Source organism: Arvicanthis niloticus, chromosome 17, assembly GCF_011762505.2.
Source record: "Arvicanthis niloticus isolate mArvNil1 chromosome 17, mArvNil1.pat.X, whole genome shotgun sequence".
Lineage (NCBI taxonomy): Eukaryota > Metazoa > Chordata > Mammalia > Rodentia > Muridae > Arvicanthis > Arvicanthis niloticus.
The window spans coordinates 41,670,384-41,695,840 of NC_047674.1; the positions used below are offsets into that span (position 1 = coordinate 41,670,384).

The 25,457-nt window shown below is 37.9% G+C and overlaps 1 protein-coding gene across 1 annotated transcript in view; it reads left to right on the forward strand.

The window, feature by feature from the left end:
* Col19a1 (collagen type XIX alpha 1 chain) overlaps positions 1-25,457 on the forward strand; it is a 302,656-nt gene that overhangs the window by 99,533 nt on the left and 177,666 nt on the right. The window contains exons 12-14 of the mRNA XM_034521315.2: positions 3,475-3,528; positions 11,329-11,382; positions 13,196-13,231. Coding sequence (XP_034377206.1) covers positions 3,475-3,528; positions 11,329-11,382; positions 13,196-13,231 — 144 coding nt within the window. The remainder of the gene's footprint in view (positions 1-3,474; positions 3,529-11,328; positions 11,383-13,195; positions 13,232-25,457) is intronic.

Below are 25,457 nucleotides of genomic sequence, written 5' to 3' on the forward strand. Positions count from 1 at the left end.
ATGACCCTACCAATTGCACACCCTTCGATAAAAACACTGACCAGCCTATTTTTCTTTGTAAAACGTATTTATTCGTTTAGTGTGTTGGAAGTGAGTGTGTGTGCACACGTACACACATGCACACGCATACTCATGCACACATGCACACACTCACACAGGCACATGTGCACATGCACTTGTGAGCACGTGTGTTTGTCCATGAAGACCAAAGCAAGCATAGCCCCTAAGAGGGGGTTTTGCAGGCAGCTATGAGGCATCCAGTGTCAGTGCTGGGCACAAAACTCGGCATTCCGGAAGAGCAGCAAGCTCTCTGGACCACCAAGCTGTCTCTCCAGCCCCTGCGTGCCTTCTGGGACCCACGCTATGAACGTTTTAAGCAACTTTGCCTCTTTCTTTGAAGAGATCCAGATGTGCTGCGTTTCAGCCTCATAATGTTTTTATGTTTTGAAACAAATGAATTTAATATGTTTAGAATGCTGGCTCTAAGTCAGGGTGCCTGAGCTGAATTAGGGACCTTGGAATATGACTTAAAGTCTCTTGTCGTTGGTTTACTCCCGTGTAGAATGTTGGTGCTTATTGTAGATTAAATTTTTTATTAACTCGAGATCACTTTGAAGTGGAAGTGGAACGCGCTTGCTTCTTTGGCTTTCCGTGACAATGCACCCTCTTACCCTACAGGATTAACTTCATCAGACTATCAGCTCTGTGTACTGCAGCATCACAGTCGCTACGGCAGCATCAGCAGCATTACTACCACCATCTTCACCATCAACATCCTCTCCATCACCACCACCATCCTCCCCATCACCGTCCTCAGCATCACCATCATTATCACTATCATCCTCACCCGCACCATCACCATCCTCACCGTCATTACATCATCACAAATCCTCATCTCCCTTTGCCCTTCTTGAACCCAGTGCCAAGTCTTCCAATGTCCTGTAAGAATATATGCTTTTAGCTCTATTTTGAGGTGCTAGAAGTCAGACCCCAGATTTCTCACAACTTATGCTAGGCATATGATGTGCTATAGAACTGAATTACTGGCGCCAGAGTTATTTCAAACTCGAGATTGTGTTTGTGGTCAAATACATTTTAAATATTAATGATGGTACCCATGAAATCCTATTGTCTTCCTGTGCCAGAAATTTCACTCCACTTTTACAAATGACTATTATGTGCCTTATGGGCAGCATTTTTCATAAGTAGATAAATATTTTCTTCTCTGTCAATGGGACTCGTTTTTAGAATTTATTTTTTGTACATGGGTGTTTTGTATGTATGCCTGTATAACACACACATGTGCCTGGTGGAAGACAGAAGAGAATGTCAGATCCTCTGGGACTAGAGTTATTTGAATTCCATGTGGGTGCTAGGAAATGAAGCTGAGACCTCTGAAAGAGCAGCCAGTGTTGTTGACTGACAAGTCATCTCTTCGCCCCATTAATAGGACTCTTGTCATTAGAATCTGCAGATTTTAAAGGTCCTTTTGCACACCCCGTTAGCCACAGGTTATAAGTGCAAGACTCATAACTCCTAAGCTTTCTGTCATAGGTAACAGTCTCTGTCTAGATCGTCACTCTCCAGGAGAATGTCCTGTGACATGACAGAAAATGTGTAGAGCTCAATGAAATGAGATCCCTTGAAATGTGTCTAGGACAATTTTTTAAAAGACAATTCTTAAAATTAGGTTCATTCATGGTGTTTTGTTTTGTTTTGGGTTTGGAGAGCAGTGGTGGAGAAGACCTGTGTGCTGTCGCACACAGTGGGAATCAAAGGACAGCTCAAGAGGTTAATTCCCTTCCTCCACTGTGTGGGGTGACGAGATTGATCTCTGTCACACAGCTTAGTGGCAAGTGTCCTTTATCCACTGAGCCATCTCATTGGATAGAGAATCAATTTTTAACTTTTTAAAAAGATATTAATCTAAAGAGACACACGTGGCCAGTGGCCACTGAGTCTCTGGAGTAACTCCTCACCTGATATTTTAAGTTTAAAATCTTCACTGTATTTCAAGTCTTAATGTGCTATGAAAATTGGTATTGTTCATTTTATTTTACGCACGTGTGTGTGTGTGTGTGTGTGTGTGTGTGTGTGTGTGTGCGTGCGTGTGTATTATACTGCAGCGGTAATGTATACTTCATTTCATTAGATGCTAATAAGCTTATAATTTCTTAAAATTAGGTGCTTAACTTAATTTTTTGCAAGAAAAATAACAATGCTCATCAAAAAAATTTTTAAAGAATATAAATGAAAAAAATCACCGTTGTGATGCAAAGCAGATAATAGCACAACCTGTTCATACCTTACACACATACAATATACACAACATACACAACACACTATACACACACATCCTCACACACACTAAACACACGCACACACTATACATGCACACTCTCTACACTCAACACACATTCTATACACAACACATTCTACCCAAAATACTAAAGTCCAACCTGAAGTGAAACATTCATAACCAGAAAAACACATCAACTATCCACTTTAATTGTTTTGATTTGTTTTTTTTTCTGCTATTATTCCCAAGACCCGTAGAAAGTTGATATGTAGGTAATTAGGTAAATGGATAAACAAACTAGCATTTTTTTTTAAAGAAATTGAATTGCGCTATAGGTTTACATGCTATGCCAATAAATGTATCTACTTTTCAGACAGAAATCAAGCAAAAATATTATCTCACTATTGTTATGTAACATACACTATGATATTGATAATTATCTTGAAAAACGTGACTTAATTATAACATATGCCATCTGCCAGAAGCCCTTATTAATGGCAGAACCTATGGGGCATCTCCACTGTCTATGCCAGGGATTTGACTGGCTTGGTCTTGTGCTGGTAACTACAGGTTCTATGCATTAGTGAGTGTGGTAACTATGTCAATTTATTCTTTGAGTTCTACTGTTTAGATACCAATAATTTTCTAGTATGAAATAAGCATAACATGACTTTTGCAGATGCACCAGAGTCCATTTATCTATGTTTGATAATTTATTGGATTGGTTTCCTTATTCCTGGGCATGTGGAATGTTTCTCGTAAATACCACTGTGATTGCTATAAGGTGCCTTACACTTTTCATCTGGTTATTTCCTTAGGATACATTCTTAAAGTAAAAATCACAGGGCCAGGTGGAAGGAACTGATTTAAGAGCCTTGATGTATATTACCAAATTGCCCTCCGGAAAGTTCTTCCTTGCTTATAGAAGAGAAGAAATAATCCATCTTCTAAGTCTACCCTGATCATTTTTATGTAGCGTTCCTTTGAACCTTTGAACTTCTCTGGTTTTTAGGGCTCAGAATTGCTTGTTTTGAAATACATGTTTCTTTCAGGGGATTAGCAAATTAATCACTTTGTTACATATATAACCAAATGACATAGCTCTCTTGATTTTTCTTAGTAAAGATTTTGAAATACAACATTTTTGTTTTATTGTTTAAATTATTTCTTTCCAGGGTGAACCAGGTGCTAAAGGAGACACCGGTCTGGCTGGCCTTAATGGACAAGATGTAAGCCTAATTCTCTTTTTAATAATGTTCTGTTTAGATTTCACCACTGAAATATTCTTTCTAACGCAATTAAATCTGGCTGTCCTTGGCAGAGCCAGCCACAGTCAAACAAAAGGAAGGATGGGGGCAGGTTTTTACACAGCTATTTTACAGCAGTGTTTTAGTTTCATTACTGGGCTCTCCAAGGCTTCATGTGTCTCATAAATGTCTTTTCTTTGTCTTCATTTCTTGCTGATTTTTTTAAAAGCCTTACTTTCACTATCAATTTCTTCTTACATATGTTCAGCAGTGACCTGTGTTCCCAGCTGGTGTTCACAGTCCGTGTCACCCAGGTCTCCCTCTAGAGTCAGGCTGTGTCTGTAGGATTGCATTTATGTAGAGAGGGGACCCCATTCAAGAGGAGAGTGCTTCAAGTTAAACATGCTACAGCCTTTGACATGTTTAAATCCAATTCATATCTTCCCCTTTCTCTAGAGAGCTATTGCCCCTTCTTACAGAATGCTACCACAGATCTTAGGATGAAATTTGAATAGGCTAATTTTCCATTTTTTTTAAAATGTACCTTATTCCAATTAACAGTCACCAATTTCTGTCGAAATCAGATTGAACTGGAAACGTTCAGTGACAATCCTTATCCTCCGTTCATATTCTCATTTACACATGCACTGCTTACGTGGCTTAAAAGGCCACATTTTATGAATCAAGTATAAAGAAATACTACCCAGGGCTCTCTCTCTGTTCAGTTCCATAATGCCTGGAAACCTTTGAAATTTTTGCCACGCCTACAGGTATTGTGAAATCCATCTTGTGTGCAGTAGACCTTCACAACAGAAAGGCAGCCTGAAGACCAATCTTTGGGGACTGTGGAGGAAGTAAGAGGGTTCGTAAGAGATTTTCTTCCAAAAGAGAAACGCCCAAGGAGTCACCCCTGGCACAAGTTTCTTTGTGCCACTCATGGCTTTAGCTTCTTGCATATTTCCCAGGGGTATCCATTCCCTTTGTTACAGTGACACTGGTCCTTCTAGTGAGTTTCCTAGACTGTGTTAGGCACTAGAACCAGTGGCTTCCAGCCAAGGAGTCTGTACATACTCTCATTGCCTTCCCTTACTATATCAGGATGCTGATCCATCTGTTTAAATGCAGCATCTGAACTACTTGATAACACAGCACTATGGTACTCCATTCAGTGGTAAGAGTTCTGGAGCATAAGCAAAGGCCCATATTTTACCCTACCTGTTCCATTCATTGAATAAGGCCAGACCTATGGAGAGTGCACTTGTGGGGAGATAAGCATTCCTCCTGAATGGGATTATCCTGCAGGAGTCAGGCACAACTCCAGTGAAAAAGGTTCTATTCCTTTCAGCCTGTAATTCTTTAAAACTACGGAGTATGCCACCAAGAACGAAACAGCCCATTAATTTGCTCAGCAAGTCACCTGCCATATTCCCTTAATCTAGCCAAAAAGCTAGCAGAGGACTGTTTCAAATTTCTAATAAAAGCAGTTTCTGAAAAAGAATGTTGTAATGGCCATAGCATCTTCACAGCTAATAAGACTAAAGAAGAAAGCAAGCTCTCATTACTTGCTCCTATTTCTTGGTCATGGCTCCTGAAGATCTTAGGGAAAATCAAGGAAGAAAAACACCACCTACATGTCAACTACGAAAATAGTAAAGTCATCCTTTAATTCTGAATGCTTAACAGAAAGGTCCCACTTTCCCACTAAATCACGCCCTTCACCACTGTTCTTCAGGGTGAAACACCTGACTGAAAACCAAAGCATTTCAGCACTGTGACAATCCATGCTGACCTTGAAATTACAGGCACATCTTTTAGGGAATATATGGTATGTTAATGGTGATTTTAAATCTCACTAAAGCCGAGTCACTATAGGAATTTTAGCTTCCAGAATATTCAGTTAGAATGCAAGTGAGCAAATTCAATATCCCAAGCTTGCCACCTTCTAAGCTACTTTCAACATTACAGTGACTTGTAATGATTTAATATTTCCACTAAATGAATTCAAACAGGCCTGTCTTGATGGCTTTCACCGTTGCATATTGGATTTAGTGTGATGTGATGTATTGTATAATATATCTTTCTGTGCCAACTTTTTCACAAAATAGCTAGCCTACTTAGTTTAGAAAAAGGAAGCACACTGTGGTTCATTCTTTTTCAGCTGGGTACTGCGAGTTTTAGGATCTCTGCCATATGAGAATATATATATATATATATATATATATATATATATATATCATATAAAGAAATATAATAATATATATTTATATAATCTATATAATATGTATATATAAATAATCTCATATATAGAAATATAATAATATATATTTATATGATATATATATATATATATATCTGTGATAACATCTAATTTAAAAGGAGGCCATGGATTTGAAAGAGAGCAAGGAAAGAAAGATGTGTGGGAGAGTTGAGAGGGAGGAAAAGGCAAGGAAAAATGTTGTAATTATATCATAAGCTCTAAAATAGAAAAAGTAAAACAAAATATGTTGTGTCCTCAAGGTTATTGAGTAATATTAAATATTAAATAATATAAAAAATAAATATTAAATAAATATTAAATAAAATAAATAATTAAAATTAAAATAAAATAAAAACAAAAATAAATAAATATTAAATAATAATAATTAAATATTAAAATTCATTGAGACAGCAAAAATTGTGTGTGTGTGTGTGTGTGTATGTGTGTGTGTGTGTGCTTGTGTGAACTTGTATGAACTTTGGGTTTCAACTCTAAAGTTTCCACTGCAGTACAAATGATGGATACTAAGCAATATAGAAATTGCAAAATTTTTAGATTTCTACAATTTACCTTTCAAGACATAAGATCTTGTTTTATTGGATAGTTAAGTTATTCCGATTGTTATCTAGCAGGAAACTAATTCAACAATAGTATCTTAGAACAGACTTGAGATACTATGTAAGTATCCTATTATAACCACTGAGGACAGGCTGTCTGGTTTGAATCCCTGCTCTCTCAGTAGGTCACATTACTCTATTTATCCTCCTAGTTTCTTTATTTGCACAATGGGAAAATCAGACTGTTAGTACTTGCCAACACCCTGGGAGAATCCAAGGAGTTATCATGCCTGCGGCTGTAGAAGGGTGCTAAGCACACGGAAGAATTGTGCGAGCAATCATTCTCTGTTATCAAAAGCTTTTAGAAGTGACATGTTACCTTTAATAGACACCTCTTTCACTAATTCCTCTTCATTCAACCTCAGAAGAGTAGGTTTCATTCATTCACCTTAGTCTCCTCTTTATGTTTATTTTGATCTTTGAAACATCCTACAACAAAATCCCTGTAACTGACATTTCTTGAATCATCACGCAAATCTCCACACACCAGTGTGATCTGGACTCCTAATTAGAAAATCCTTAAAATCCACAAAACTAGAAAGTATCATCTGGTGACAGATATTGCCATTGCTAGGAAACAAGATTAGATCAATAAATAGGACAGGGAATTGATTGGTTGCTTAAATTTTTAAATAAATAATATTTTATACTATCTGATTTTTAAAAGTGCTATATTATATGCACAGTAGATTTTCCCAATAAAAATGCTGCAGTCTATTTTCTTTATGTAACAGCATCTCTCAGCTCTTAGTTTGCCTTTGGGGAAAACTTCGCAGCTCACATTACATGCAGATACAACTACCATGCTTCGGGGAACACTATCACTGAGATCCCTAATAATAGATACCCATCCATGTCTCAAGTTCAAAATCCACTTACTTGATGTTTTGTGCTTTTTAACTTAAAGTTTTATAGACTAGAAAAAAAACTTCCCTAGGTGAACACTGTTTGCAATATTTCTCCTTCCTCCATCTCTCCCTCTAACTCCTCCCATATCTCCACACCTCTCCCCGAGTGAGTTCATGACCTCTTCTGTAATGTTTCTTCACACACACACACAGACACACACTCACATGCACACATGCACCCATGCAGGACCAACTATGAAGCCCATTCTATGATGCCCTTATGTACATGTGTTTAGAGCTGGAAACTTTTTAAGGATTGGATAACCCATGATTGGGCACATCCCTTGGGGGAGAAGATGCTTTTCTTACAGCCATTGATTGCTGATAGCTCTTCATCTGGAGATGGGGTCTTGTGAAATTTCCCTGTCCTGCACTGGCTAGCCAACAGGTGTTGCCATTATGCAGGTCTTGTTTAGGCAATCATATTGTCAAGGTTTCGTGGCCGGGACTCGGCTATCTAGAAGGCACAGCTCAGGCATTTAAAGATGAACACTTACATTTATAAACATGTTTTATTCTTTTGTGCTGTGTCTTTTTTCTCCCCTCGGGCACTCAGTAACATTGATAGCTGCGACAGCATGACAGGAGGAGAAAAATCGTACTTGCAGAAAGCATTACCAAGCTGCTTTTCGGAGACTGTTACAAACCCATTGCCTTAACATCAGGGTACTTTGTCACAGGGGACATGAGTTACATGGTCTACTTCCGTGGCCATAGTGGTAAGAACTTGATGGATACACTGCTTCTCCACTACATTTTATTCTCTATGACTAAAAGCACAGTTGTTACATATCTGTCAACCTGAGTGTGAAACGCCACAAAAAGCACTATTAATTATCCCCACTTGCCCTAAAAAATAATACATAACCTTTGTTAAGAGACAACCATCTACTAACTGTTCTTACAACTATGATTCTGTGCATCTCTTCGAAATAACTATTGTGCATACTATTTTTTGCAGATACCCTGACTACCTAGAATTCATGCAGTAAACACTATTCTTGTCCTGACTCCCAAATGCCATATTGCAAAGTCTTGAGCACATCTAATAGATGTGATAGCTAGTGACACTGAAGTGGCCTCCCACTTAATTAAAAAAAAAAAATCCTTCCCATATCTATTTGCTTTAACCTCTGACTGTCCTTGACTTCATGCCATATGTCATAAGACGCTACCTTAATGGCTTTTCTGCTTTCTATTTACATCACCTGTACACATTTCCCTGGGACTGTTATGGGACTGAAACCTTCTAAGACAGCAGCACCCTGCATGCAGAGGTGATTTTTCACCATCCCACCTGAGGCAGCTCTCTCCAGCATTTGTCTCATCATGTCTACTGAAATGTTCACTGTCCATCTCACAAGTCTTACAAATGACAAGAATCTTAACTTTGTGGAAGAAAAATACCTTTCTTTCTTTCTTTCTTTCTTTCTTTCTTTCTTTCTTTCTTTCTTCCTTCCTTCCTTCCTTCCTTCCTTCCTTTATTTATTTGAAGCAAAGAAGACTTTTTACTCAAAACAGCTGTAACAGGGGAGTTGCAGTAAGAGAGGGGGTCAGGTGCATCTCCAGATACAAGGAAGACACAGGTGAAGCTGCAGACAGCAGCACAGAGGAGACAATGTGGGGGTATTTCTCTAGGGAAATATCAAGTACAGCACAGCTCTGATCTAGAGGAAAAATTTTTTTAAAGACATCCAAGAACAAGATGTCAAAGGAGGAGATGAAGAGCAGATTCAGTTAATCCCGAGATTTGCTGGAGAAAAACCAGTTCCACCATATGAGCCAAATTTAAAGTAAGCTTTATTTAACCGTAACTACTGACCAAGAGATGGACTTTTGTCACACCCATTGCCTGGAACTTCCCCATGGAAAATGGTCTCAAGTCATGAGTTGTAGGGGTTTATATGGACAAATGTATAGGCCACCATACTTTCCCATGAGGCTTTATTATTTTTCAAGAACTACAACTTCCAGCATTTCAGGAAGTTACCTAGTCCTCATGCAGCTGGCGCTTATGGGCTAATTTAGGGTACTGCAATTCCAAGTATGGAAAAGGTTTGTAAGCTGGCCTGGTGATACTTTTAGATAACCAGGTTGAGCATGCCAAGGGCAAGGCAAGGGCATGGTCCAAACTTATGAAGAGGGCTCAGAGGAGCCTGTTTAGTGATAGGTAATAGGGGTTACTTTTGTTACCACCTTCTTCTCTTGTGTCTGATTTCCAAAGTGGTACAGAAATATAGAGAAAGCTACAAACTCAAGACAAACGTAAATATGGTACAGTTTCGATTAGCCATGGTGGAGAAAAAGAAAAGAAACTGGCAAGATTACTTTTAATAATACATATTACTTGATGCATTATTGCCAACATTATCATCTCAATGAATAGTATAAGATGTAGCAGTGAGATAGCTAACATCATTTTCTTATACAACATTGTAAACCAAACTGGAAGTACGGCTCAGCAGTAAAGAACCTGACGGCATGCAAGGCTCTGGGCTCAGTCCTTATCTCTGAGGAGAATGGGGTTAGAGAAGAGCAACCAACGAGCAGCTACTTTATCAGACAGTAGAGGTCTAGGATAGTGAGTGACCACAAGGTGCCTGGAAGGAAGGTACGTGGTGACCACGTGGATAAATGACTGACTGAAATCCATTCTCAGAAATGGCACTTGTCTCCCCATAAGAGGTTAGGATATTCTGTCAGGTTTTACTCTCTAGTGTCTACTGTTTTAGAAAGGAATACATAGATATTCCAAATAATATTCCAAATAATATTCCAAATAAGGTGTAGTAGAACACTACATTTTAAATATTATTTAATAAACACTAAATATTGATTAAAATATATTAAGATACTTATGCACTTCAAAGTTTGTTTGTTTGTTTGTTTGTTTTCAAGTTGAAAGATGTTTTATCCATCCTTGGTTCTTGCTGATGTCTGACATGGTTTTCACATTCTCTGAGCAACAATATTGTTTCCTCTAATTATTTTTATTATTTTGGTTTGTTCTTGGATTCTATATTGAATACCTGTGGGTGCTGGGGTGTGCATTATTTATTCACCACAAAACTCCTAGGCAGTGATAGCTAGATTCCCTCAGGTTGGAACAACAAGATGTGTACTTACTGCATGGAATATCACTCCCAAATGCTTCCTTTTCCATTATTATTTCTCCCTCATCCCATGTGTTTAAAATGAAGGACGGTATCGTCCCTATTAACACACAGTCAGGATGTATCCATCCAACTCACCTTCTGTTTCCACAGTGAACAGGTTCACCTGAAAAAAAAAAAAATGATGTGGCCATCACCAACCAAGTACCCAGAAACACCCAAGAATCAGGAGGATTTGTGAAAAAAAAAAAAAAAAAAAACTTATCTGACAAATTTTCTGTCTCATGTAGTTCATTTGATATCTGTATAAATCCAGGGTTTTTTTTAAAGTAAAATAATTTTTAAAAAACTGAAACATAGTTTCAAATGGACAAGATGCTACATTTTCCCTCCAACCCAGTGAGCCACAGAAGAACGCAACCTCTGTAGCCCTCCTCCCAATAATTAAATTTCTTGATAGAGATGTGAACATGTTTTTTGATGTAACTCGGGAATTTCTTGGCAAGCTTTATAAAGGCTAAATCAATGCTAAATCAGAGGTATTTACAACACCCACAAATTTAATCCAAAGAGGATATTTCAAAGCCCCTATAGATCTAAATGATTGTCCCCCAGATGGTGAATTAATGTAATTTTAGCAGGAAGCAAAGTTGCACAAATATGTAATATTGAGGCCCCGGGCTGGTTTAATGTATCTGAAGCCACCACAGCGCAGATGGTGCTTATCACAGTGGTGCCAGTTGCCTGTTTCCGTACTAGAAAGGAAAGACTGGGATTTGGGAGTTCAGGGGAGCATGAATCAGTCGCTTTGTTACTAATAATCTGTCAGTAATTGAAGCTTCTGGTGACTCTTTCATAGAAAATTATTTTTATTATGTTCTTTTCAGGGTTTGAAAGGTGACTCGGGTCCTCAAGGTCCACCTGGCCCAAAAGGAGAAAAGGTACTGTAGTTACTCAAAAGCACCCCCCCCCCACACACACACACAAACACACACACACACACACACACACATACGTGCACACCTTAAAGTGAGTGACTCCTTGTAGATCCTATCTGGTTACACAAACATCCTGTCTGTGGTGGAAGGCTATTGTGTGAAAAGCTCCTGGGTGAGGAAAGTCTTTTGGTTGCCTCAACACAGGAGTGAAACCTCCTGTTTCTCACCTTTGCTTGACAGCATGAGTGTTCCATCATCAGCACATTAGCAAAGGTGTCCTGTGTCAGGAAACTCAGCCAACAACACCAAGTTGTCACCTTAATGATCAGCCAGGTGGTGTTAGGGAAAGGCAGCTCACTCTGTGCCTCCACTTTAGAGCAAATGATCCATTTCTCGTGTTCTCCCTTTAGCGTTTCATAATGGCAGTTTGGAAGTGGCCTCTCAGTGAGATTTAATGAATATTAAATCCAAGGGTTGCATTGCGGGAGGTAATTAGGCAATCCTGATTTCATATCTGCATTTTATTTCTCATGCTGAACGAGTATAGAATTCCTTGCCTATCTTAAATATTTGTCTCTGCTCTAGAGTTGATCTCATAGAGCAATCCTTAGGAACTGATTTAAGTTCCTTAACAACTGCTACTTTAATGCCCTTGTCCGCAAAAGAATGGATATACAATGCTATGTCTTAAAACTTCAGATAACAAAGTTTAATGAGAAAAAGCGAAAATCCTAGATATACTTAGCATGACAACAACGGCATAGCACATGCCACAGACACAGACTCTATAATGTTCAAGGCAACAAAAGCACAGCAAGGACACTCAGTCCTGATGACTGTGGAGTTCTCATTAAATGACTGCAGCTCCTGAGACAGAAAAGCACCAGGGGGGACACATCATGAACTTTGGATACTTTTTCAAAGACTGTTTTTTTAAAGATATGGTCTTTCTGGATAACCCTGGCTGGTCTGGAACTTGCAATGTCAATGAAACAGGCCTTAAAGTCATAGAGATCCACTTGCCTCTGCCTTCTGGGTGCTGGCATTTAAAGTGTATACCGCTGCGCCCAGCATTTTTAAGGACTTTTTAATAGTCAAGATACACACACCTGGAAACCTGCATTCACATAGGTCAGCAAAGCAATTCTAGTACTGGAAAATACACAGCCGGAGGAAGCTTCTGAAAGCTGGAGGCACAAGCGATGCCCAATCAGCAGAGCCTAGGAGAGGCAGTGGGAACCGTTCCTTGCAGCTGGAAGGCATGGAGTGGGGCGGGGGTGGGGGAACCCACTTATTATTTCTGCTGATCCTCATACAAACTTTGTCAGAAACATTATCTGTCACCATGACGCTTCCCAGCTGCTCCATTGGCAAGTAACCATATTTGGAAAGATAATTTTTTTTTCTAATTTTGGATTCATAGTCAAAAGAATAAAAAAAATTGAGATTATTTTAGTTTTTCAAAAACACGCCTTGCTATTGCAGAAAGCATGAGGGCACACAAGGCGATTTTTATATCATAAGTCTCAAAGGGAACATGATACAGCTCTCATTGTGCAGAAAACTCTTATCAAGAAAAATTCTATTTTTATGTCCTTTCAAATTATGAATTTGCTGGTAGGGAAACTGGGAAGGGTTTGGGAAGGATTGGAAACCAAGGGAAGAATATCATCAAACTGTATCATGAAGTTCTCAAAGAATAGATGAAAACATAAAAATAAGATTTACCTTATTATATTGCTTCTCTCTATTACCTCTTAAATAATGTACAGAAAAGTATTGTTGTTAATTGCAACTTTTATTTCATCCATTTTAGGGTGATATGGGACCTCCAGGGCCACCAGCCTTAACTGTAAGTCATTTTAAAAAAAAAAAAAATCAAAATTGAAATGTTCTATTTGCTTTTCATACTACATCATGATTGAGACACATTTCAATTTAAGCCACACAGGAATTACAGGAATTAATAGTAAACTTTAAATATGTCTAGCAAACTTTCTCATTTTTAAGCCGAGTTCCTGGCCTGAGAAATGACATACCTGACCCAAAGCCTTAGGGGTATTATTTTTGATAGACATCTGTAATCAATATCTACCCCAAGCAAATTTCTACAACCTTACGGTGCTTCATAACCATGTTCTTGTGGTTGATTAGGCATTAGTTTTTAAATAATATATATATATTATGTGTAAATGGAAGTGGACTGTTCCACTTGGCCTAAAAATTGTAAAAGTAACACTAGATATAACCATCCAATAGGGAAGAGTTTCTTTTCCTCCTCCCCTCCCCTCCCCTCCCCTCCCATCCCCTCCCCTCCCCTCCTTTCCTCTTCCTTCCTTTCCCTTCCCCTCTCCTCTCCAGACTGGCTTTGAACTCACAGAGACCCACTGGACTCTGTCTGCCTCACAAGTGCCAGAATTAAAGGTGTGGGCCACCACACTCAGACAAGAGATATGCTTTCACACAGATTGTTACTTTGCTTGTACACCTACCAGAGACTATTTTCCCATGATTTACTTATAAGATTTGCAAATGATAAAATGGCAGGAGATTTGTGAGAAAAGCTCATGATGAGCACATGATAGGATAGTTGCCAGGTAAATGCTTCATCCTTTCTTAAGTATCTAATCATAATCTAACCATAAATAACCTACTACTATAAAGTTTCTGCATAGAGCATTAAAGATTCTCATTTAACTTAAAATAGATTCTAAGCTTAATGAAAAAAAAATTTAAGATCAAGTGTGGCCTGAGGTCTGTCATCTCTCATGTTGATATTATCAATACCATAGATGAGGCATGAAGTCATTAATATTCAAAGACCCATGATGATGGTAGACGTGAGGTTAAAGATGTCTGCCCATACTCAGGATGGGGCATTGCTGGACACAGAACTTAGGGATTCTAAAGGCTTGATTTTATATATGTGTATCTTTCCTAGAACTTGAATACCCCAAACGGAATGGAAATATTGTCTTGTTCACATCATTTTCCAACTGGAATTTAAAGGAGATAAATATTTCTTGATATATAGGAAGTCCAAGAAGCAAAACAAGGGGTTTTTACTTTAGAAGAGCAAAGTATCTTTAAGGTTTATATTTTCAAAATTGGATGAAATAATTTTTGAAAGAAACGTTTACCTTTATACCTTTCATTTTATATATTTTTGGAAATAAAATTTTATTTGGTGTGACATGGAGTTAGACTTTCTCATCTTGTGCAAGGCCCATAGCTCTTTCTTCAGCTCAGTCACGTGTCTACCTCACTTAATCTCTTGATTCCCTAAGTCATTTTCAGCTCCTGTTTGAAGGCCTATATGTGAACTTCATTTATTATTTCACTTGAAATGAAATTTGGGACATTCAGCCAAGAAACTGTATTGGACTCTATCTATACTATGAATAGTTCGTAGCAACTGATTCCTTTCTTCTAAGGAAGCTCTCATGGTGGTTTCTATGTCTGTCATCCAGGATGCATTGCAGAGACAAAGTTAAGATAATTTGATTCATGATGTCTAAAGATATGACAAATCCAAATTCTAACAGAAAGGCATTGCACTTTATTTTATAAGATGAAATGATAATAACATGTGGGTATTACTATTTGATATACTTGCCACCAGTTTGTTTCATTCTGTACACAATCAGCCATCATCTAAAAATAGGGGTGTGCACTAAATATTTAATTGATCTTATAATGTATGTTAATATTTTATTAATTGAAGTAAATGATATGAGTCTTCCAGAAGCCAAAATGACTAACTGCTCTGTAATATTTTAAACAAGACAATGATAAATCAGAGAGCTCATCCACAGAGGTTCTCAGAACTAGCTTCCCACTAAAATCCATTGGCGGGCTTGAGAAAGTACCAGCCAGTAGTATAGGGGCTGTCCAGGTGTTCAGCGGTCTCTATACATTGGCTAAGTTTTAGAAGCTATGCTTTGTGCTTCCCATAATTTTAGTTAACTCAGTCATTCTGGATTTCTGACGGGGTTGAAGACCTATAGTCTCATAGCCAATCCTGGCTATTTACTTTGAGAGAAAAGATCTGAGTGGATGGTTTTCCAGCTGACATTTATTCTAAGCCAAGAAAAAAAAACAGGTTCAAAACTAAGTGTTTTAGTTAGGAGAGATGACAGAGGTTCTGGTTAGTCAACAAAATGATGGACTGGGTATTAGGACTATCTTGTACCTCACTGGTACAAATAGGAATAATTATGCTCAAATTGTATTTTGAGAGAAAAGTGTTATTTTAACAGGAAGGGTGATATGTAGGAGGAGCTAAGGGGGAAGGAGTACCGAGAGGAAGAGATGGAGTAAGGAGAGGAGAAGATAAAGGAGAGGAGAAGCAAGGTGATGAAAGAGAGAAAGAGAGAGAAAGGAGGAGGCATGGAGGCAGATGTCCACGTGTCTCCACCAGTCAAAGACAGTTTATATATCTAGGTTGGGTATTGGGTTATACTTCTGATTGAGCATTACCAAATGTATAAAGCCTTTAACTAACACTTAAAAAAATTGTATAAAAGCAAAAGAGAAAAGGGGGCATGGGATAAGTGTTTTCTATGGAGGGGGAATGGGGGAAAGGGGGGCATCTGAAATGTAAATAAAATATCAAATTAAAAAATGAAAAAAAAAGAAAATAAATTCCAAAAAGAAAAAGAAAGTACCAGCCTTGGGCCTCCATCCCACCGTTTCTAATTTAATAGGTCGAATGTGGGACCAGCACATTTTTTAAGTCCCATAAGTAGTGTGTGGAAAACCATTGTTTATAGAAACTAGTGAAACAAGCTTTCTTCCTGTCCCAATTTTTTTTTTAGAATGCTTCAGTGCTCTGGCTTTCATTTGAAGTCCAACTAAATGAACAGCAATAAAGAAATATCTCTATCTTTGGGGAGGTATACTGGTAAAAATCAAGATAGAAGACTGCTTAGTTAAGTAGAGGGGATTAGGGACAGGAATGTCTTTCCATTACAACCTTAACCCGGCCACTTGAGTATGCCTGCTGGACTAGATCATAGGAGCCACCCAGGGAATCTTTTCCATGTGCATAGCTTTATTCTGTAGGTGTAGGGTTGAGAATAGAAATTATACATTCTCAGAGGTAGCCATTAGGAAGCTGACAGTACTCCTGGCCCATGGACCAAACACGGCTTAACAGTCCTTTTAGCTCACTGCCTCATTTCATAATCATTTCATAGTCATTTCAGTGGATCCCCATCCTTACTTCATATTCAAATTAACACAGGTACTTTTTAAAAAATATGTAACATTTAGGCTGCAGTGTTTGCAATTGACATCACAATCTCTGGAAAAGCCATGCAGCAGAGAGTTTACATTTTTCTGAGGCAACTTTTACACAGTTTGAGATCCATTAGCTGGAAGTCCCAGCTAATAATTTTTCTCTACAGCTTCCTCTTGAAGTTCTTGAACAAACGTTTTGAAGTCATTCACTAGTTCGTATTTGTACCAGAAAAACTCAGCATGTTAACTTGCAGGACTTCTAGGTGAGACTAGACCCTCTGGTAATACCTAATATGTGATTCCTGATTACTTCACTGAGAAGGATGAATTTCATCTGTACATATTTACAACCCACCAGCAAGTCCAACAACCATGTTTCTTTTTCTTAAGCAAGATCACAGCATTGACAACTACAAGACATAGAGTCCTATAGGTTATCCAAGTTTACACAGCTGGGCTGAGTAAAGAGTGACCAGGCTAGACACCTTTCCTCATCTAAATCACAGGACTTATTCATCTTAATTCGATAAAAAGCTTTGTTTAACAGTGAATGCAGAGAAACAGTAATTAACGATGACTTCTCATGAAGTATGTTTGTGGGTGGTTGAGTTTATTGTGGTTATTTCTCTATATCCCTCTGAATCACCATGCTTTGGCTATTGGTTTATATTTTAAAACTAAAGTAAAGCCACATTGTAAGTAATTCAATATTGGATACCAATCCAGTAGGTATCTTCCCTAAATACACCATGCCCAAAGAAAAGTGGCTCTTCCTCCCTCAGCAGCAATCACTCATCAGCTAGGTCTATAGTCCCCCTTTTCCATGCTAAAAAAAATTGAGATTATAATATAATTACATTATTTGTCCCCTTCCCTTTTCTCCCTCCAAAACCTTCCATATACACATCCTTGCTTTCACCACCCATTCGCATTAAGTACTATTTTTGTTTCTTTGTACTTTCTAAGTTCTCACCTATGATTAGACCTCAGTGAAGGAAGTGGATAAAGGAGTAAAAGAAGCCTGTTTGCAAAAACTAAAGAGAAGGAAAGTTGGTGAAATGTCATGAAGTGCAGATCCTGGAAGCAGGCTTATTAGAGGATCTTGATTATGGCAGTTCTTGCCCTCCCTGCCAACTCACAACCATGGACTGATTATTCCCCCTTGTACAGGAAGCCTTAGAAAATGAACAGAGAGAAGAGGGCTAGCAGGAAGATTGACAATGGTGCTGCAGTTTAAACGCACTCTGTATTAAATGCCCTTTTGACTGATGAAAATAGTTCGTGTTCAGATCCCAGAGCTGAATCCCTTTGATAACATTTGGATCCTTCTGTATATTCACCTTCATGGGTTATATATACAGAACTCCAAAGGGACTACATGAGGGGGTGAAAATAAAAAAATAAATGAACAGAAAAGGAGCTGAAAGAAAAAGAAGAGACAGCAAGAATGGAAGGAAAGGGGAGAAAAAGGAAGAAATACAGGATGGATAGGAGGGAGGGAGAAAGAAAGAGGAATACTTGGGGGACTGAAGATGTTGATATGGATGGTAGTTACACCTCTGCCTCTTCTATCTTTAGCCTTAACTATTCTGTCAGTCTACTTGACTTGAAAAATCTGAATGATAACTTTTGACAATGTGTGAATAAAGTAGCAATCTTCCCAGCCTCCTTCTTTAAAGCTTTTCCAGATTGTTCCAATATTAACACATTAAGAAATAATCTAAAGAACAACCCTGTGAATCTGGGTATGAAACACAGTCTACAAAACCTCACCCAAGAATTTTTTCTAAATACGTGAAACTCAAAGAAAAGTGGCTCTTCCTCCCTCAGCAACTGTCAAAAATCAGCTGCATCTAGAGTCCCTCTTCTACGCTAGGAAAAATTGAGATGATAATATAATGATATAATTTGTCCCCTTCCATTTCCCTTTTCTCCCTCCAAACCATTATCCATTATATATATATATATGGTTTCACTTTCTCTCCTTTCCTTCCTCCAAATCCTTCCATATACATATCTTTATTTTCACCATATATATATATATATATATATATATATATATATATATATATATATGTGTGTGTGTGTGTGTGTGTGTGTGTGTGTTCTTGCTTTTTTAAAATTAATAGTATCTTTGTTGTTATCCACTGTTTAAATTATATACATATGCATAATATAGATAGATGTATACATATATGTACCATACATATATGTATATATACTAACTATATAAATATAACCTGCCCAAGGTAAACAATAGGTATGCTAACATGGAGAGGAGGAATCTCATGAGGCCTCTATCCTACACAAAGAACTACAAGCAACTAAGGAAATAGGAGAGTATGAGAAATAGTCTCCAACAAAAAAGAGCACACGAATTGGTTGTCCAATATCAAATAGCCAACCTTAAAAATGTGCTAGAGTTTGTAGCTGCCTCCATCTTGTTCAGGTCTTGTGAAGGGGAGCATGGCCATTGTGATTTTATGTATGCAATAGCCGTGCTATATCCAGAGGACTACATTTCACAGCACCCACCCGTAACTTCTAGTTCTTAGGGTTTTTTCCTTAATATTTTCTAAGACATTTCCTTAGCCTATGGAAAGGGTTATTGATATAGATGTCCCACCTACAGTCAAGCACTTGGTCTCTTAATCTCAACACTCTGGACAACAATGCTCCTCTGTATTAGCCACTACCTCCTGCAATAACAAATTTCTCTGATGGAGGATTTAAGAATTGCAATATAAATATTTTGAAGGCAGTTTGATAACATGACCACTCAGAAAATCCTCATCAATAGGCCTATGAATTCTCTATCTTTGATTCTTCACTATGCTTAAAGTACCAGTCATGAATTCCTAGAGCAGTTTTCAAGTCCAATCAGGGGAGAGATTGGTCACCTGCACAAACATTTCACTACTATTGTACAAGTAGAAATATCTTGGCTGGCAGGTCAATATTATAGCATGCAGTAACTAGTACTGAGCGAGACTATTGCTGTCTGTTTTCACTCAGAAGCCTGCATGGCACTTGTAACAGTGAAAGACAGCCAGCAAGCAGAGTTGCTTGCTTAGTTTAAGACTAATTCTTCTGTATCCTACAGCCAAAATGTGTGCTGTCTTCAGCAATAGTGTTTTTCTGTCTAGTTAAAGAAGGTAACCAAAAGCAATGGCGATAGACTTCATTGCTCCCATTGTCCCTGGGGCCTCTCTGGCCAATAATTTTTAGGGAAATAACTGCTACCCACTAAACAAAGGAGCTTCTATGGCCAAGTATGAGAGCAGCAGAACTCTATGAATACAAATCAATATTTAATAAGCAGTTTGACAACATGACCATTTAGAAAACAATAATAATAGACTCTTATCCATGGCCTGTGATCTCTCCAGGCACAGGCTTTTGTCCAGGTTACAATAGTAGGCATGGACTCTCTCCTGTTTAATGAAGAATATGGAACATAATGGATACTGCATTTATTATTTAATATAAACAAGTATTGATGACCTATATTACTGCTTTAGACATTTTTAAACAAAAAAATATCATTAGATGTCTACTTTTCTCCTTCATTCTAAAGAAATTACAAAATAATAATGACTCCTGATTACTACATGTCTATGTTATAGGCATGTATTTAAGATCATGTTAGACTATACCTTTTCATACATGGTATTCTTCTGGGAGTAAGAATTTGCTGTATGCTATTTCTTATCAGCTTTTGAGCACTGCCCACATGCATGATGTAGGTTATATTTAGTTTTTTTTCAACTAACCTTATCTTCTTCCAATAGGCAAAAGCTTTCTCACCAATAAAGATAGGAGAATTTTCCTGTTGCTGATATTTTTCCTTTACTAACAATGTACAATGGATCAATTTGTGCTTATCTCTCATGAACACAAGTGTTTTCTTGGTTATATACATATGAGTAAAGCCATTGCATGATGAAGAATGTCTTTTGTCCAATGTAACACTATACTGTCTAATTGCCCTCTTCAAAGTAGCTATATGAATGATTGGCCTCTGTCAATTTATGAGAATTCTGAAGGCAACTACATCCTTACCAATATTTAACATTGTTAAAAGTTTTGGTTTAAGAACTTTTAAAGCCCTGAAACACATTCAAATGCTTATGGGGCTTTGGGATATAATATGGAAAACATTATAAATCAACAAGAGAAAGAACAGACCACTCCAAATATTACACTGAGACAGCAGCTTTTCCAAGAGACAGAAAAATACACTATTCTCTAATAATATTCCTTTTTTATGTTGGCATGTATTTGCAACCTTAGTAAAGAATCAAATTTGTTTGCATGGTTTCATGTATGTATTTATAGCTAACCATACTGCCCTCATATTATGACAATTTTTCTCTTCTTTCTTCTTCAAGCGTGAAGGCCCATAAGTTTCATATTAAATGTGATCTTTCTGTTTCTTCTTTTCTGTTTGGTTTGATGTTGTAGATTGTTGTAGTTGCCAATTAATCTCTTCCCTCATGGACCAGATGGCTGCTACAAGTTCCTTGCTACCTGATCCAATGTTCTGGGTTTCTAAAAGACACACACACACACACACACACACACACACACACACACACACACTTATATTTTAATATGCCTTGAACATCTCTATGACTGGGTCACTCCCAAACCTCCATGTAGCTAACACCTCTCCTCTGATATTCCTGAGCTCTTATTTAATAAAAGCTATATTTCATTTTTGCTGCCTAGACCCAGTTGGGAGGAACTGTGGCTGTGGCTGGGCTGAGGGTTGGGGCCAGGGCCAGGGCTAGGGCCACTCTTCCCTGCTCTTACATGATTGCTATACTCTCCCTTCTGCACCTCTCAGGCCTGGTCTTTACTCCTTTACCTGCTTGGTCTCTCTATCTTCTTCATTCCCTGTTCCCTTACCCAGAAATCCTAAAGTCCCGCCTCTGTCTTCCTGCCCTGCCATTGGCCACCAGCAATTTTATTTACCAATCAAAACCAACTGGGGGCAGGGAACCTCCGCATTTTATGTGGAGATTCTTCTGCAATTTTGAGGACCCTGTTAACATAATACAAACATTAGTCTAACTCCACAACAGTAGATGTGGCTGTCATCGTCGTTGTTGTTGTTGTTTTTAGGGCTACCTTAAGTAACCTTGGATTAAGAAATTAGAGGAACCTTCTTTTTGAATCGAAGTGTGCCAGCGTTTACATTAAACTAAAGAAATTTCTTTCTAGTTTTATTTGGCAAACTTTTTAAGAAGTCTAGATGTTGAATTTATGGTTTTTTTTTCTGCAGACATGCACTCTTTTTTCTCTTCAACACCTTAATATGGTAAAATAGCTTATATATTTTCTGCGTGTGTGCCTGAGAGAGTAAGCCCTACTTGGCCATGTTGTGTATTTTTAACCTATTAGTGAAGGATGTGGGCTTCAGTCTGACAGCTCAATGGCTCTCTCCTCTCTTCTAGGCTCTATTATTTCTGATAAGATCTCACCAATCAAAATGTCTCATTTTTCATAGCCTGCTTTCAATATTTTAATGACTTTTAGGTCTTTAAGAATGATGCAGCTATATATATATATATATATATATATATATATATATATATATATATGTGTGTGTGTGTGTGTGTGTGTGTGTGTGTGTGTTTAACTTTGTCCTAATGAGTTTCATGAATTTTTCAATTTATATCTTTCACATAATTTGAGAGAATTAGATCATTTCCTGACCCACCATCGCGTTTCCTTTATGGAGATGTCAACTTCATGTTTTTGAATTTTTAAATAATGTTTTATTTGTCTATTAACCCCTGTTTTTTTTTTATATCCCTTCTTTAGAAGGGACTGTTTCTAGTATACTGTTGTCAGGTTCAGTAATGTATTGGTGATCACTGGTTTACTGTTAAATTCATCATATGAGGTTTTTAATATAGATAATATTTTTAGTTGGTGAATTTCTTTCTCTAGCCTATTGCTTTGCTAATATTTTCTACAAAATCATTTATTATGTGTATATGTTCCTTTAGTTCTTGAAAATTTAGATTTGTTCTTGAGTGTTAATAATATTTTTTAAAGATTTATTTATTTATGTATGTGAGTACACTGTTGCTGTCTTCAGACACACCAGAAGAGAGCATCAGATCCCATTACAGATGGTTGTGAGCCACCATGTGGTTGCTGGGAACTGAACTCAGGACCTCTGGAAGAGCAGTCAGTGCTCGTAACCCCTGATCCATCTCTCCAGCCCCAATAGATATTTTAAAATAGTATCTATCATGAGTAATGTCAAGCTGGTTTCTGATCATGCTGTTTGTAGAATGAGATATATTTATTCACTTACTTCAATGTCAAATAATTTTCTCTTATATTTACCAGTGAGCTAGAGACGCTCTGCCATAACTTGCTTTCTGATGCTATGAAAAACACTATAACCAAAGGCATGCTGGGAAGGAAAATGTTTATTTCATCTTACAACATACAACTATGAGTGGAAGTCAGGGCAGGAACTCAAAGACCTGGAGGCAGGAACTGAAGCAGAGGACATGGAGGAATGCATCTTACTGTTTTGTTCCCAATGCTTCCTCAGCTTGCTTTCTTATGTACCACATTAAAGGCCCATCTGCTAATGGGTGACACTGCCCACAGTGTCCTGGACTCTCAGACACCAATAATCAATCACGAAACTTTCCAGCAGACATAGCTAGTGGACAATCTGATGTAGGCAATTCTTCAGTTGAGATTCCTTTTTCTCAGATACATCTTGATTTGTGTTAAGTAGACACAAACTAAGCAACACAAATTCTGTATTATATTTTATTTCTTTGGAGATCAATAATACAGTTTTAATGAGTTATATTAGCTGAATCATATTACAAAACTCTTTTTCTTCTAATTGGTACTAGTTCAAACCTTCTTTTTACATTTTTTTCCCCTACACTAGACAAATCAGCCAGAGATCTGAACAATATTTGGATTCAGAATTTGGAACAAACTTTTCTCCAGGGCTTTGTAAACCCCACCCATTTACTTTCTAGGGATGGCCTTTGACCTAAGTCAGTGGTTCTCAACCTGTGGGCCACGACCCCTTTGAGAATCTAATGGCCCTTTCACAGGGAGTGCATATCTGATATCCTGCATATCGGATATTTATATTATAACTCATAACAGTGACAAAATTGCAGTTATGAAATAACAACAAAAATAACTTTATGGTTGGGCTCACCACAACATGAGGAACTGTATAAAAGTGCTGCTGAATTAGGAAGGTTGGGAACCACTGCTCTAAACTCTAAGCTTGGATCTTTCAATCCAGCTTTTCCTGAAGGCTTTTCCTTTAGCTACTCAGTTAAGACCTTGTGCTCAGTCTAAAGCTCTTATAAACAGTAAAACGGTTCTGTGCTGTTTAAGTTTTCCAAATTTTGACTCCAGTCCAGTATTTGCCAGATATTGTTACATTTCCATGATATTTATTACATTCCCAGTGTCTTCATATAGTTTTTAGTGCACACACACACATATACACACACATATGCACACATGCCAGCACACATGCACACACACACATGCATATATCCTACTTTGTGTTTAGCAATATAACTTACATATTAGATAAAACTATAATAGAGTGCTTTGATGTTTCAAACAGGAGAAAATGATGAAATTTTCAGATTAGAGAAACCACCCCCCCACTAGATTAAAAAAAGCACACCTTTGAAAAGAGGGTCAATGTAACAGCTGCATTCAGTAACTTGCCATATGTAACTCCTATTGCACTAATGGTCAGTGGAATCAAAATAGAAAGCCCACCTTCCACAAATGTTCTCAAAGGAATATGTATGATTTATTTTTTTAGAATCTCCAAATGGAAAGTTGAATTCATACAGTCCTCAAGAAAAGACAAAGGAAAACTATGATGAAGTTGAAACTAGAAAAAAAAACAAGTTTATATCATCTTTCCTGACCCATGTGACCTTCTGCCTACACTCCACTCTTCATTGTTCTGTCTTTCTATTTAGTCCATAGTTGATAATTAGCTGTGTTGTTGGTCCAGCAGGAACTTACGATCCATTTTTATGGAATACTGAATTGCACATAGTCGTCTTAGTTGTGTTGCCCTTGTAAACATGAGCATATAAACTTACCTCTCCCATTAGCCTTACCTTTGACACTTCCCTGGGATCTGACTGCTTCTCACAGTCTCTTCCACTCCCACTCACTCACAGTTAGTATCATGTGTCTCTTGGTTATTTCAGTGACTAATCTGCCATCTCTCTACTCCTTCTGCCCCCCTACCCCCAAGACTTCTTCTTTCTACTAGGGATTGAACCAATGGCTTTACACATATTAGGAAATCCTCTACCACTGAGCCTTTATCCCTGAGCCTTTTCTGAATACAGAAACCAGAAAATCCCTGTTACTATTCTGCTCAAAGTCACCAATGTCTTCTTCTGCTTTGATTTTTAACTGACATCCAAATTCAATACAATGGCCTGCAAAGTCTTACAGAATTAAATTCTTACTGAGCTTCTTAAGCTGTCTATTATTATTTCTTCCTGACAGTGTCATAACCTCTCTCTTTCTCTTTCTCTCTCTCTCTCTCTCTCACTCTCTCTCTCTTTCTCTGTCTCTCTCTCTCTTTCTCTGTCTCTCTTTCTCTGTCTCTCTGTCTCTGTCTCTCTGTCTCTGTCTCTCTGTCTGCCTCTCTCTCTGTCTCTCTCTCTGCCTCTCTCTCTCTCTCTCTCTCTCTCTCTCTCTGCCTCTCTCTCTCTGTCTCTCTCTGTCTCTCTCTCTATCTCTCTCTCTCTCTCTCTCTCTCTCTCTCTCTCTCTCTCTCTCTCTCTCTCTAT